Source organism: Impatiens glandulifera, chromosome 4, assembly GCF_907164915.1.
Source record: "Impatiens glandulifera chromosome 4, dImpGla2.1, whole genome shotgun sequence".
Classification (NCBI taxonomy): domain Eukaryota; kingdom Viridiplantae; phylum Streptophyta; class Magnoliopsida; order Ericales; family Balsaminaceae; genus Impatiens; species Impatiens glandulifera.
In genome coordinates this window covers 4,571,235-4,586,632 of record NC_061865.1, presented here as the reverse complement: position 1 = coordinate 4,586,632, position 15,398 = coordinate 4,571,235, and the positions used below count along the sequence as shown (strand labels likewise).

At 31.1% G+C, this 15,398-nt stretch overlaps 4 protein-coding genes and 1 long non-coding RNA gene across 5 annotated transcripts; 4 read left to right on the top strand and 1 right to left on the bottom strand.

Annotated features, from left to right (window-relative positions):
• Positions 1-1,528: 1,528 nt before the first annotated feature.
• On the bottom strand, positions 1,529-2,623 carry LOC124937008. The gene is made up of 2 exons (XR_007099201.1): positions 1,945-2,623; positions 1,529-1,751 (listed from the first exon to the last, which is right to left on the bottom strand). It is a non-coding gene; the product is annotated as an uncharacterized LOC124937008 (long non-coding RNA).
• A 1,488-nt stretch (positions 2,624-4,111) lies between these two features.
• On the top strand, positions 4,112-4,903 carry LOC124933521 (CRIB domain-containing protein RIC10-like). The gene is made up of 4 exons (XM_047473935.1): positions 4,112-4,169; positions 4,263-4,360; positions 4,451-4,559; positions 4,667-4,903. The coding sequence occupies exons 1-4, from the start codon at positions 4,112-4,114 to the stop codon at positions 4,894-4,896; spliced, it is 495 nt and encodes a 164-aa protein (XP_047329891.1). The 3' UTR covers positions 4,897-4,903.
• Positions 4,904-7,297: 2,394 nt separating this feature from the next.
• Positions 7,298-7,705, top strand: LOC124934507 (pollen-specific leucine-rich repeat extensin-like protein 4). Its single transcript, XM_047475045.1, has one exon. It carries the CDS (start codon positions 7,298-7,300, stop codon positions 7,703-7,705), a length of 408 nt encoding a protein of 135 aa, XP_047331001.1.
• Positions 7,706-10,697: 2,992 nt separating this feature from the next.
• Positions 10,698-11,474, top strand: LOC124934506 (pollen-specific leucine-rich repeat extensin-like protein 3). Its single transcript, XM_047475044.1, has one exon. It carries the CDS (start codon positions 10,698-10,700, stop codon positions 11,472-11,474), a length of 777 nt encoding a protein of 258 aa, XP_047331000.1.
• Positions 11,475-14,570: 3,096 nt separating this feature from the next.
• On the top strand, positions 14,571-14,927 carry LOC124934505 (protein TRACHEARY ELEMENT DIFFERENTIATION-RELATED 7A-like). Its single transcript, XM_047475043.1, has one exon. It carries the CDS (start codon positions 14,571-14,573, stop codon positions 14,925-14,927), a length of 357 nt encoding a protein of 118 aa, XP_047330999.1.
• Positions 14,928-15,398: the final 471 nt, after the last annotated feature.

Sequence of the window (15,398 nt, the reverse complement as noted above, 5' to 3'; positions counted from 1 at the left end):
CTACAAGTACCAGACATGCCTCTAGAAATGACAAATGATGCATTTGGTCCGAATAGAATTGTAAGAAAGTTAAAGGTAGAATAACCGCAAATATCATACATGCCTCTAGAAATTGACAAATCACTAGTAAAAAAAGACCTTATAGCGATTGGTAAACCCATCACTATTAACCTCCAAACCAATCACTATAGGGTCTATAGTGATGGGTCATATGTCAATCGCTCTCAATCGACAAAAGTCTTCTCGTTGTTGCTTTAATTGGCAACGACGATTGGTAGCGCTATAGGCCTATAACGATTGATGTAATAATCTATCGATATTACTCAAATCGTTTAGCGATTGGTTTATTAACCATTCGCCAGTTCCTTTAGCAAATTTTTTTTTATAACTTTAATTTTTTTTATAATTTTATTCCTTTACCAAGGAGAGTGTTTTATACATACATTTTAACATACAACATTCTTCAACATAATCACACGCAATGAATGAATTCTTTTTCCTGATAGTTCAACTGGATTGGCAACCAATAGTTCTGTATCAGGTCCACGGTTTACAGTAATCACACGCAATGAATGAAGCATCTCGTTATTCAACCCCATACACAATGTATTATGCTTCTTAGGATCCACAATCTTATTATCGTTCTTTTGTTGGATGAAGAAGTTAAGATGATCACGTGCACCTTTCTTCGTTCTTTTGTTGGATGAACAAGTTAAGATGATCACGTGCACCTTTCTTCGTTCTTTTGTTGGATGAACAAGTTAAGATGATCACGTGCACCTTTCTTTACTAGATAGAATCGACCGTAAGAAACCTGTTTAAATAAAATCAGACCTTGGTTGATGAAGGGTTATTTGTATACAAGTATATACATATCTAACTTAGCAATATTAATTTTATAAATGGATGTTTGAAATTAGGGTTAGACTTGAGGAAAGGGGATATGAATACACTCTTTCTATCTTCATTCATATCTATAATCTATAACCTATAACTCTACAACTCTACAACTCTATTCTCTTCTTCAATAATCCCCCTACATGCTAGCCTACGCCCTTTAGGGTGTGCATCGCTCTCTATTTACACGTGAAAAATCTCTTCTTCTCAACCCCTACTTCTCTTCTAAATCCTAGATTCCAGATTTGGTATGCAACACAAAGTTAGGGAGAAAATGACGAAACAAATAAAAATCACCTTAGCATCAATAAACAATAAAAGCAATAGCCACAACTTCATGCTTGAATCAGTTGGAGAGCATGATATACAACTTTGAAAATTCTATACCTTATCATGTTCATCATTTATTTGGTTGGTAGAGTTCTTAAGGGATGATGAAGTATGTAAAGTTGGTTAATTGTTAATCGTAGACGATTGTTCCTTTGAGAGTAGAACTTTGGTTGCTAAAGGGGCGGGAGCACCTAAATTTAAAGACATAACTCATAATTAAAAATGAAAGAAAATAAACTTGAAACATGAAAAGTGAAAAAACGATGTTCATAGATCTTCCAAGAAACACAGGATGACAATGGAGACACAAGGAATGAAATCAATAATAAAATAGTTAGTATTGATTCCCTTTGACTCTCTCAACCAAATTTAGCAAAAAAAAAAAAAACATTATACAGAATGAGTCAAAGTAGTTGATATACCCTGTGACGGTAAGTAACAAGATTCATATTTTGATTTGGGACAAGAGCCTTAGACCTTAGTTCCTTCACATCCTCCACTTGATCCTTTTGCCAACTCCCTGCCTGAGCCCATAAAACACATCATGGACCAAGGAACAAAATTACATTACTAGTCTTACAAGCAAATGAAGTAAGCAATAGGAAAACTATAAAATAAATGACAAAAAATATAGAGAAAGTAAATGACAGCAGTCCATGGGATGAGAAAGTAGAAAATGAGAGTGTGAGTGTAACACTAATTACTGTGAAGCCTTACAAGCAAGATCATCTTGATCGTGGACACTCCTGTAAACACTAGTTGTAGTTGCAGGAGCAGTTACAGGTATTAGCAATAATATTAATATCAGAAATAAACATCCAATAAACAAGAAAATGTATGTGGTAGCCAAGTTTATTGAGAAGTAGTCTATAACCTTGTATAATGTTTAAAGACTAATTTTATTTAAACTACTAAAAATTAACAAAAGCAAACCAGTACAACTAAGATGTCAACTTATATTCCTTTGATTGCAGAAAAAGTTTTCCATGATCATTCACTAATGATCATAGTGGTCGTTAAAATTTGAATTGCACAATATGCTATGAAACTTCTATGCCCATGCATTCTTGAATGGATTTTCTAATAGTTGTATGCATGAAAGCACTTTCTTTATATGCTCTGCTCAATCTTAATAGTTGTAACCACAACTTCAATCACTAGACAATGTTGGGTAAGTCCATTTCATCCTTCAATCATACCAACAATCATAAAAACAAATATTCAACTGTTATTAAAGTTTGAACTAGTTTTGTAATGAAGAAGAAGGCAGAGTTTGGTCAAATGCCTATGTGTTCTGTGATTTTATTTGTAAGAGATTGAGTCCTGCAAAATAGAGAATCACATGATTTGCAAAAGAATTCTTTAGAGAAATTTTCCATTACTTCTCTAGCTAAATCATCTCTTGAACAATCTAAAAGTTTGGCATTACTTCTCTAGCTAAATCATCTCTTGAACATAACTCATTTCTCTAGCTAAAAGGTTTCTTACAATGCATACACGAATACTCTTCATGAGACAGAAAAATCATAAACTGCAAAACCATTGCGCAAACAACTGGCTCACAATTCCTTCGGGTTCCAATTATAAATATCAATGGATTAAAGAGCCACAACATCACACAATAGGTGTAGACAAAAAAACTTGCAAACCATTTACCTGATATACGTAACTAGAAAAGATTGCAATGCGTGCTAAAAATCGAGAGGCTAAAGAAGTCAAGATTCTCAACAGTCTTCAAGCTTCACACGTATCGACTACATGTAAGATTGATAAAGAAAGAGAACCGCTGAGTATAAACGTAGCGACATTTCAAAGGCAGCTCAGGAAATTAAAGTTTTCTCAACTAATCGAAGCTACCAATGGATTCTCAGCCGTGAGTTTAATTGGAAGTAGTGGAAGTATTCAAAGCGGGGAAATTTGATGAAATGACCTTAAAGATTGGGTTATTTGATCTGTTGGTAAATTATAATTTTTATTGCGTTCGTGGTCTTTTTATTTTTTTTTGACGAAATTGCCCTTGTAGCGAAACGCTAAGGGACTTAGCGTTTCGCTAAGTGGTAATGTGTGGAATATTCAGATTACCCTTACTATTTAATATATCCCAGCCAATTTTTTTCATTTCTTTTTTTCTCCTTCTCTCTCTTCCCGCTCTTCTCCTCTTTCTCTCTAAACTGGGCGGCGGCAATCGGCGGCGATCGACGGCGACGGCGAAATCCACGACGATGAGCTCCACGACGAGCACAAACACGGTTCCACTTGGTACGTTTATCCTGTGATACTTTAAGTTTATTATTGATGTTTGATTTATACATCTTCGAATCTGTTGTTTAAGGTTTACTTTCTGTTTCGCTAAGTGCATAGCGTTTCGCTAAGTGCTTAGCGTTTCGCTAAGTGCTTAGCGTTTCTTTCTTTCTCTTGTTTGGTGTATTGAAGAAGAATAGCTTAGTTAAATTTGTCATGAGGAAAAAGATAGAGATGGATTAGTGTCGTAATGCAGGGATTAGTTGCAGAAGAAGAAGTAGGAACAATTATTGCTTCTCTTGGTCTTTAGAATCAAAGGTAGTATCTTTTTCTAGCTAGGACAATGTTTGTTTTTTATTCCATGATTGGATGAATCATTCATGAATATATACCAAGCTCCTTCTGCGGGCAAGTTATCGTTGCAAGAAGCATCATTTCTCCTGCAATTTTACAACATTTTGTGGCTATTATTCATGGACATTGTTTATGTTATTGGGTTTGATTCTTAACTTTTGATGAGAAAAAGGGGTTAAAATATGTTCTGTTTTTGACAGGCAGGCCGAAGAACCTCCTTTTGTGAAGGAATTAGGGACTGATTGCTCTTTTGTCCTGAGGATTGGAGCTTTCAGTCCGTATCATATCAATGGCAACCAAAATCAAAGGGATTCGTAAAGGATTTAAATTTATATCACAAATCTTTGGTAATTCCTGCATGCAAATTGCAAACCCTCTTTTCTTTTTCTTTTCTCCCTTTTATCATAAGTCACAATAATGATCAAGAATTCTTCTTGCAGTTGTGAAGGATCGTGAGTTGGATATTGAGTATCCAACAAACGTGAAACATGTGTCACATATTGGCTGGGATGGATCCACTAGTAATGCTCCCGGTTGGGTATGTTCTAATTCTTTCTCAATTTGTGTAAATTCAACTTCAATTATTGTCCTTTAATTTGATGATGATATGATGATGATGATGATATAGATGAACGAATTCAAGACATCGTCTGATTTCTCGACAACCTCCATAGGCAACATTCATGAGCTAAGAGGCGGTTCCAGTTCCATAATCTCGTCAACATGGGCGTCTCAAGGTTTGAAAAAACAAATAATTCTAGTTTGATTGATGACTTGATTTAAGGAACATATTTGATTTTGAATCCATATTTGTTTTCTTTCTCTTTTCTGGTGGGATATATAGATTTTGAATCCATGGACAGCCAACCAGTAGCTGATATATTCAAAGACACGCCACCAATGGATATGCCAGATATTCCTAAGAAGCAAAAACGGAAGAAATCGAAGTCAAGTTCCTCATCGTCGACGTCTACATCCGCATCTTCGTCAAGATCGTCTCGAGCAACTGCAAAATTGAAGGCTAAATTCGTCGATGAAACTGGCAGACAAGAAAACAGAGATGTTGTGTTATAAAAGAAGATACCATGCATCCCTTTTAACTAAACCTTAATATTTTGACCAACAGATGAAGTGTTTGCAAGAACAAGGATTGAGGAAAATTGTCAATGTTTTATATATTGTTGTAAATGCTCTAATGTTTTCGGTTGCACAGAGCTTTGATCATCATTTGTCTCCACTAAAATTGAAAATAAACATTTAAGCATTCCTCCATCAAAATTTCAGCACGCGTTTCGCTAAGTGCTTAGCGTTTCGCTAAGTGCTTAGCGTTTCGCTAAGTGCTTAGCATTTCGAAATGGATATATTGAACCCTATTTATTATTATTATTATGCATTGTTAAGCTATCTAGAGATTTTCTCATCTCTTTTGAAGATTATACATAATACAAAGGATATGTTAAGCATTTTCAACTAATAAGTACTTCACTAATAAACTAATAAAGATTATTTGTTTATTTGTATCAATTACTGTAAATAAGTACTTCACTAATAAAGATTATTTGTTTATTTGTATCAATTACTGTAAATAAGTACTTCACTAATAAACTATAAATACCTTTATAGGGTACCTCTTGAGTTTGATTATACTAGTCTCGAGGTACTTTTAGTATATTTTTCACGGGTAATGATACTTGTATCAAAACTGACCCGATAGTAGGAATAAGGTGTCACGAAGAGTACCTCTTGAATCTTAAAGAGATCGCGACGACTAAATTCCCATCATAAAATCACAGTTAATATAGTGATATATTTGTGGTTTGTTTTGGATATTTATAGTTTATTTTCTCACGTCTTACAATAACTAATATACTTTTTAAGAGTAAACTCTAGAATTTGTTTTTAATCATATATAAAAACAATCAAAATAAAAAGATGATGAATGTCAAAAGTACTGAAAAAATTAACATTATATATTAATGCCACAAGAAGCACACAAGTTAAAACAATTATATCTACATAGTCAAGTTTAGTTTAGTTGTCTCTAGCAACCTTATAAAAAGAAAGAACATGAACTGTATTTGCTGCAACAAACAGCAAAACATCGTTATCATCTTAATCTTAAGTAGCATTCACACACACATAACTAATAATAATAATACATCATTTCATCCATCCCGATCTAAACAAAGAGTCTTCATCATAAAGGTAACAATAAGTCGCAAAGCTTAGTATATGTACTCATGGGAGTGATGATCTTCAAAAAATGGATTATAATTATCGCTCATCATCTTTGACTCCTTATCAGTCTGCATCATATACAAGAGATTTCAGTGAAATTTTCAATTAGTTGCATAAAACATTTTTTTCATACCCTTATCCGAACAAGGTCTAAAAAAGAAACGTCGTTGTGGGGATAACATATAATAACAAAAACAATTCTTTACAACTAAAGAAACAAAAAGGTAAGCACTTAGCGAAACGATAAGCACTTAGCAAAACGGTAATCACTTAGCGAAACGATAAGCACTTAGCGAAACGATAAGCACTTAGCGAAACGATAAGCACTTAGCGAAACGATAAGTACTTAACGAATCTTCCCTGAAACGGAACCAATATGAACCAAATAAGAACAGGTTAAATCGAAGAGTTTGAAATGAAGATAAGATATTGGAAACATTAACATAAATCGAATTAGGTTAAGGTTTGAAATAAAGATCTTCTTCTCCTTTTTTCTTCGACCTTCAAATCCTTAAAATCTTTCACCTGCATGCAAAATAAGTTAAGGGTTAGAGTTTGAAATGAAGATCGTGTAAATAAAGACATAAATCGATTTAGGTTAGAGTTTGAAATCAAGATCATGTAAACTCCGCCGCCTCCGTCGCCGCCGTCAAAGAAAGAACAAGAGAAGAGAGGGAAGAGAGAGAAAGAAAATGAAGGAAATGGAAAAATTAGAATATTTATACTAAACCTAATCCACTTAGCGAAACGCTAAGTCCCTTAGCGTTTCGCTACAAGGGCAATTTCGTCAAAAAAAAATAAAATGACCACGAATGCAATTAAATTTATAATTTACCACCAACTCAAATAACCCAATCTTTAAGGTTATTTCGTCAAATTTCCCTCAAAGCGTCGTTGAAATATACAATATTTATTTAAAAAATAATTAAATATTAATCTATTATATATTTAAAAAAAATACATATAGATTTAACAAATAATAAAAAAAATATTGGACTTAAGTCTAACCCCTATTAATTTATTTAATTATATATATAATTAAGTATATACATTAATAATTTAAAAAAATATATAAGTCTGGTATAATTATAAAACAAGATCTCTATTTTTCTCTATATAGAAAAGTGTTCTCCAAGTACAAGGTACAAGGTAGTAAATTGATAGTTGTATAACATGAAGTCTGTTTATAATCCCTTACTGATCTCACTCCATCAATGTGTAGGCCCTACAAAAGCCTATGCCAGCTCCGCAACATTCATCACTGCTAGTTGAAGGAAAACCACCGGTTGATGCGAAACCATCTCCCCATAAATCGCCTAAGACACCATATTCACCGCCTCCTCCGCCACCCACAGATAAACCTATGTCATCATCGCCAGAAAAAGGGAAACCACCTCCCCATAAATCTCCTGAGACACCACATCCATCGCCTCCTCCGCCACCCATCGAGAAGCCTATGCCATCACCACAGGTTGATGTGAATCCACCTTCCCATAAATCACCTAAGACACCACATCTATCGCCTCCACCGCCACCCACAGATAAGACTATGCCATCATTACCAGTTAATGTGAAACCACCTTCCCATAAATCGCCTAAGACGCCACATCTATCGCCACCCACATCGTCGTTAGATCATTGGTGAAACCGTCGCCCGTACAAAAGCCTACACCAGCTCCGCACCATCCATCGTCGCCCACACATAAGCCTATTCCAGCTCCGCACCATCCATCACCGCTAGATGAGGGGAAATCGTGGGTTAATGTGAGAGACCCTCCTATAAGTAATCCAAAGCATCACCACGTGATGCCGCCATCACCATCCGTTTATTAAGAGTCAACTTAGGCTGGTCAAGTTGGCACATGAGAGATCAAATAGTAACTTTAGTACTTTAATTATCTATGTATGGCACATTAAGAAGAAAATATGGTTGGTTGCTGTTAAATTTTTGAAAAATAATTGAATTGAAAGTGTTTTAGTATTGAAATAATAACATCTCTCTTAATACAAAATTTTATTATTAACTTTAATTAAAAAAAATAACTATCAATTATTAAAATTAATTAATTAATTAACAATTTAATAATATACAAAATAAAGATTTACCTTGACAAAAACAAGTTTATCAAATTATGATTTTCATTATAATGTTGTCATTTTGTTCCCTTTTATTGAAGTCAAATTATTTATTCCCTAAAATTTATTTTCAAATAAACTCACACTAGATGAACTATTTCATTTTCAGCAAGCCCAATTTAGTCCTTCCATTTTTTTAATGCTACCCAATGTAGACCTTCCATTTTTTTTAAGCTACTCAATCTTAGACATTCCAATCTTAATTTATCAAAACCCGACTAATTATCAAAACCACCCTAATTAGCTCAAAACCACCCTAATTATCAATTCAAATTTTATCCTTATATCTTGTTTTGAATTTGGAATTAACAGTTGGTTTAAGGATTTGTTTAAAATATGTTTGTTATTAAAGAAAAAAGTTTTATTCTTTTAACTTAAGAGTTTTTAGTGGAATCTAATCTCAAACATTTGCATAACTTATGCAAGTGAAGGATTTTCTTAAAACTAGTCTGTTTTTCAGCAACAAAAATTAAGGGTATGTTAGGCTCTTCAAAATAATGTCTCACTTCTTCACTGGACTCCAAAATTAATTATTTTTAATTAATTTAAAAAATCTGCCAAGATAATAATAATCTTTAAAAATAAAATTCCTAAAACACAAACAAGTTGAAATTCTTAAACCTCAAGCTTTTCTGCAAAACTTTTATACAAAAAGTTTTTCGGGTTACAATATTAGATTATCTATATACATAAAATGAACAAAATCAAACACATCCATCTATATACATAAAATGAACAAAATCAAACACATCCATAGTACTAGTGCAGGTAAATAATATTTGCTATAGTTTTCTCTAATGAGTAAAATAAGTCAATCATATAATGGGATATACAATAAGTAATGTAAAGAAACTTAACAAATTAACATCATTGTTTTTGTGTCAATGTAAAGTTGCAATGCATTTTTAGTTTTTATTGTCAAAAGATTTAATAAATCATTATCGTCGCCACACAACATTTTATAAAGACGTGTTGGGATAGAACCCAAAAAAGACGATTAAACCTGATAGATATAACATGTCAAATTACCATAAGATACAAATTGAGTCCCTCAATTGATAAGGATGCCCAATAAACACTTGAGTTATGCCCTTCAAAAGTTTTTAGACATAAACCATCAAATATAGCCAGATCTTTATCGTTATATCATGATGCATGCAGTAATAACACATTAAACTAGAGAAAAATCTATAGACCAAATCTCTCTCTTGTGATATTTTAGAATAACTACAACCATACATGCATCTAGAAATGACAAAGGATGTAAGAAAGTGAAAGGTAGAATAACCGCAAATATGATACATGCCTCTAGAAACTGACAAATGGTGCATTTTTTCTGAACATAATTATAAGAAGATGAAAAGAGGTATTAATTTCAATAAATATTTGAAATTCAAAGAGAAATAGAATTTCAACTAAGTTTAAAAAATAAATTTATGAATAAAGAGTTGAGTTAAAACTAGTATACTATCAAACTTTTTCAGTTTCTTCTAACCAACATTACTTAAAACTTATTCATATAATCAAAACACATTTAAGAAAAAAAATCATGTTTTATTGATATTTTTTAGTTTAATTAAGTTAAAATGTTAAATATATATTAATTACACATTTTTATAATTTAAAATAACTTGTTAATGCTTCTTGTTTATCCAATTTAACAAATCAAATAGATAAATATAATATTTTTTTATATAATTATGAAAAGATTGAACCTTATACAAAATATACAATATTTATTTAAAAAATAACTATAATATTAATCTATTATATATTTACAAAAATACATAGATTTAAGAAATTATAAAAAGAATATTGGACTTAAGTCTAACCCCTATTAATTTATATAATTATATATTATTATTATATATAATTAAGTGTATATACATTAACAATTTTAAAAAATATATATTAAAATATAAAATTAATTAAAAAATAATTACAAGTAATGGTACTATAAAAATATTATAAATTAACTCTTTTCAATGTATATTCTTATAAATTAATAAAATCAAAAAATTAATTAACTCATAATTAATTAATTTTAAATATAAAATAATAAGAACTTGCAAAAAAATCCAATGGCTAGGTTGAGCCAATAATGGACATATAGCTTAATTAAAAAAAGTATTTTTTTATCTTTCTTTCCCCTTTCTTTTTCTAAAATTTTGACTTTTTTTTTAAAAAAAAAAACTATTAAATTTTTGCTTTCTTAATCTTTCACTTTTTTTTTTAAGTATTAAAAAATATTTATAAATAGATCATGATTTACTGGTGGGTGATAACTTCATTTATTTGGATTTATTAGTATGTGATTTGTCAAACTTCTTTATATACTTTTAGAAACTTTATGTCATCACTCAAACCAGGATTTTCATAATTCAAACAAATTCTTAAAATCATACATACAAGTCTTGTATGGTTGTAAAACATAATCTCTATTTTTCTCTATATAAGAGAGTGTTCTCAAGTACAAGGTAGTAAATTGATAGTAATATACAATGAAGTCTGTTTATAATCCCTTACTGATCCTGTCGTTGGTGGTAATTACTCTCTCCACCAATGTCGGCGGTAGGCCCGTAGAAAAGCCTATGCCAGCTCCGCACCATTCATCACTGCCAGTTGAGGGGAAACCACCAGTTGATGTGAAACCACCTTCCCATAAATCTCCTAAGACACCACATCCATCGCCTCCACCACCACCCACTGAGAAACCTATGCCATCACCGCCAAAAGAAGGAAAACCACCGGTTGATGCGAAACCACCTCCCCATAAATCGCCTCCTCCGCCACCCACAGAGAAGCCTATGCCATCACCACCAGTTGATGTGAAACCACCTTCCCATAAATCGCCTAAGACACCATATCCATCGCCTCCACCGCCACCCACAGATAAGACTATGCCATCACCACCAGTTGATGTGAAACCACCTTCCCATAAATCTCCTAAGACACCACATTCATCGCCTCCACCGCCACCCACAGATAAGCCTATGCCATCACCACCCGTTGATATGAAACCACCTTCCCATAAATTTCCTAAGACGCCACATCCACCGCCACCCACATCATCGTCAAATCATTTGGTGAAACCGACGCCCATACAGAAGCCTACACCAGCTCCGCACCATCCATCGTCGCCCATACATCAGCCTATTCCAGCTCCGCACCATCCATCACCGCTAGATGAGGGGAAATCGTGGGTTAATGTGAGAGACCCTCCTATAAGTAATCCAAAGCATCACCACGTGATGCCGCCATCACCATCCGTTTATTAAGAGTCCTTAGGCTGGTTAAGTTGGCACATGAGAGATCTATTTAATAGTAACTTTAGTACTTTAATTATCTATGTATGGCACATTAAGAAGGAAATATGGTTGGTTGCTGTTAAATTTTTGAAAAATAACTGAATCGAAAGTGTTTTAGTATTGAAATAATAACATCTCTTAATACAAAATTTTATTATTAACTTTAATTAAAAAAAATAACTATCAACTATTAAAATTAATTAATTAACAATTTAATAATATACAAAATAAAGTTTTACCTTGAAAAAACAAGTTTATCAAATTATGATTTTAAATATAATGTTGTCATTTGGTTCCCTTTTATTGAAGTCAAATTATTTATTCCCTAAAATTTATTTTTAAATAAACTCACACTAGATGAACTATTTCATTTTCAGCAAGCCCAATTTAGTCCTTCCATTTTTGTAATGCTACCCAATGTAGACCTTCCATTTTTTTTAAGTTACTCAATATTAGACATTCCAATCTCAATTTATCAAAACCCAACTAATCCAAATTTCCCAAGTTTAATTAGCTCAAAACCACCCTAATTATCAATTCAAATTTTATCCTTATATCTTGTTTTGAATTTGGAATTAACAGTTGGTTTAGGGATTTGTTTAAAATATGTTTGTTATTAAAGAAAATAGGTTTATTCTTTTAACTTAAGAGTTTTTAGTGGAATCTAATCTCAAACATTTTGATAACTTACGCAAGTGAAGGACTTTCTTAAAACTAAAAAAACTAGTCTGTTTTTCAACCACAAAAATTAAGGGTATGTTAGGCTCTTCAAAATAATGTCTCATCTCTTCACTGGACTCCAAAATTGATTATTTTTAATTAATTTAAAAAGTCTGTCAAGATAATAATAATCTTTAAAAATAAAATTCCTAAAACCCAAACAAGTTGAAATTCTTAAACCTCAAGCTTTTCTACAAAACTTTTATAAAAAAAGTTTTTCGGGTTACAATATTAGATTATCTATATACATAAAATGAACAAAATCAAACACATCCATCTATATACATAAAATGAACAAAATCAAACACATCCATCTATATACATAAAATGAACAAAATCAAACACATCCATAGTACTAGAGCAGGTAAATAATATTTGCTATAGTTTTCTCTAATGAGTAAAATAAGTCAATCATATAATGGGATATACAATAAGTAATGTAAAGAAACCTAACAAATTAACATCGTTGTTGTTGTTTTTGTGTCGATGTAAAGTTGCAATGCATTTTTAGTTTTTATTGTCAAAAGATTTAATAAATCATTATCGTCGCCACACAACATTTTATAAAGACGTGTTGGGATAGAACCCAAAAAAGACGGATTAAACCTGATAGATATAACATGTCAAATTACCATAAGATACAAATTGAGTCCCTCGATTGATAAGGATGCCCAATAAACACTTGAGTTATGCCCTTCAAAAGTTTTTAGACATAAACCATCAAATATAGCCCATATCGTTATATCATGATGCATGCAGTAATAACACATTAAACTAGAGAAAAATTTATAGATAAAATCTCTCTCTTGTGATATTTTAGAATAACTACAACAGACATGCATCTAGAAATGACAAAGGATGTAAGAAAGTGAAAGGTAGAATAACCGCAAATATGATACATGGCTCTAGAAACTGACAACTGGTGCATTTTTTCTGAACATAATTATAAGAAGATGAAAGGAGGTATTAATTTCAATAAATATTTGAAACATAGAAAATAGATTTTTCAAAGAGAAATAGAATTTCAACTAAGTTTAAAAAATAAATTTATGAATAAACAGTTGAGTTAAAACTAGTATACTATCAAACTTTTTCAGTTTCTTCTAACCAACATTACTTAAAACTTATTCATATAATCAAAACACATTTAAGAAAAAAAATCATGTTTTATTGATATTTTTTAGTTTAATTAAGTTAAAATGTTAAATATATATTAATTACACGATTTTTATAATTTAAAATAACTTGTTAATGCTTTTTGTTTATCTAATTTAACAAATCAAATAGATAAATATAATATTTTTTTATATAATTATGAAAAGATTGAACCTTATACAAAATATACAATATTTATTTAAAAAATAACTATAATATTAATCTATTATATATTTACAAAAATACATAGATTTAACAAATTATAAAAAGAATAGTGGACTTAAGTCTAACCCCTATTAATTTATATAATTATATATTATTATTATATATAATTAAGTGTATATACATTAACAATTTTAAAAAACATATATTAAATATAAAATTAATTAAAAAATAATTATAATTAATGGTACTATAAAAATATTATATTTATTTATTTGAATAAATAAATATATTTATTTATTTTATAAATATAAATTAACTCTTTTGAATGTAAAATTTTAAAATCGAAATTATTTATAATTTATAAAATTTTATTATTTTAAATATATATTTTGATTAATTTACAAATATAAATTAACTCTTTCCAAATGTATGATTGTATAAATTAATAAAATCAAAAAAAATTATTAACTCATAATTACTTAATTTTAAATATAAAATAAGAAAAACTTCCAACAAAATCTAAGGGCTAGGTTGAGCCACCTATAGCTTAATTAAAAAAAATATGTATTTTATCTTCTTTTTTTTCCTTTTTATTTCTCAACCTTTCACTTTCTTTAAAAAAAAAGTATTAAATTTTTTCTTTCTTAATCTTTCACTTTAGAAAGTATTAAAATATATAGAGAGAGAGTCTGATTTACGGGGAATTTTTATTAATTTAGACTTATTATTAGGTGAATTGTCAAACTTTTTTATATACTTTTATAAACTTCATGTCATCACTTAAACCATGAATTTTTATAATTTAAGTAAATTCTTAAAATCATAAATATAAGTATTGTATAGTTGTAAAACAGGATCTCTATTTTTCTCCATATTTTTCTCCATATAAGAGAGTGTTCTCATTTACTACAAGGTAGTAAATTGATAGTAATATACGATGAAGTCTGTTTATAATCCCTTACTATCCTGTCGCGGGTGGTTATTACTCTCTCCACCAATGTCGACGGTAGGCTCGTACAAAAGCCTATGCCAGCTCCGCACCATTCATTACCGCCAGCTAAGGAGAAACCACCAGTTGATGTGAAACCACCTTCCCATAAATCGCCTAAGACACCACATCCATCGCCTCCACCACCACCCACTAAGAAACATATGCCATCACCGCCAGAAGAAGGGAAACCACCAGTTGATGCGAAACCTCCTCCCCATAAATCGCCTAAGACACCACATCCATATACTCCTCCGCCACCCACAGAGAAGCCTATGCCATCACTACCAGTTGATGTGAAACCACCTTCCCATAAATCGCCTAAGACACCACATCCATCGCCTCCACCACCACCCACTAAGAAACTTATACCATCACCGTCAGATGAATCTTAAAAGTTTAAACTAGTCTATTTGTATTTTTATTAAGAATCACTTCTTCCCTTTCAAACTAACAAACATTAATTGTATAATAAATAAATAAATAACTATGGATGGATTTGTGTAACAGTGTGTATTGAGCATAAGCGAATGAAAATAATATTACGTACTAAATCTTATAGTATCCTAACCTTTTAAAAATAATAATAGATTGTACTAATTATTTAGTGATTTGTAAGATAAACTATGTATACCACTGGTAGAAAAAAGGTCTTCTATAACGACTACTAGTAACGGCGCTCGAACACTCTTACTAATACTTTTTATCTGTAACGGTTATACTAAACCGTTACTGTTATAAGAATATCAGTAACGGCTATATAAGACCGTTACTGATAAAAAGTTACGGTAACGGATATAAATAATCACCGTTACAGATAATAGCAGCGTAAATTATATTTTTCGAATTAAGGTATCAGTAACGAC

What these genes read in the sequence shown, in the direction of transcription:
- LOC124934506 (XM_047475044.1), top strand. Translation starts at nt 10,698, where the DNA reads ATGAAGTCTGTTTATAATCCCTTACTGATCCTGTCGTTGGTGGTAATT.
- LOC124934505 (XM_047475043.1), top strand. Translation starts at nt 14,571, where the DNA reads ATGCCAGCTCCGCACCATTCATTACCGCCAGCTAAGGAGAAACCACCA.
- LOC124933521 (XM_047473935.1), top strand. Translation starts at nt 4,112, where the DNA reads ATGGCAACCAAAATCAAAGGGATTCGTAAAGGATTTAAATTTATATCA. An exon ending in CTAGTAATGCTCCCGGTTGG is followed by an intron (nt 4,361 to 4,450) that starts GTATGTTCTAAT and finishes ATGATGATATAG; the next exon opens with ATGAACGAATTCAAGACATC. An exon ending in GTCAACATGGGCGTCTCAAG is followed by an intron (nt 4,560 to 4,666) that starts GTTTGAAAAAAC and finishes TGGGATATATAG; the next exon opens with ATTTTGAATCCATGGACAGC.
- LOC124934507 (XM_047475045.1), top strand. Translation starts at nt 7,298, where the DNA reads ATGCCAGCTCCGCAACATTCATCACTGCTAGTTGAAGGAAAACCACCG.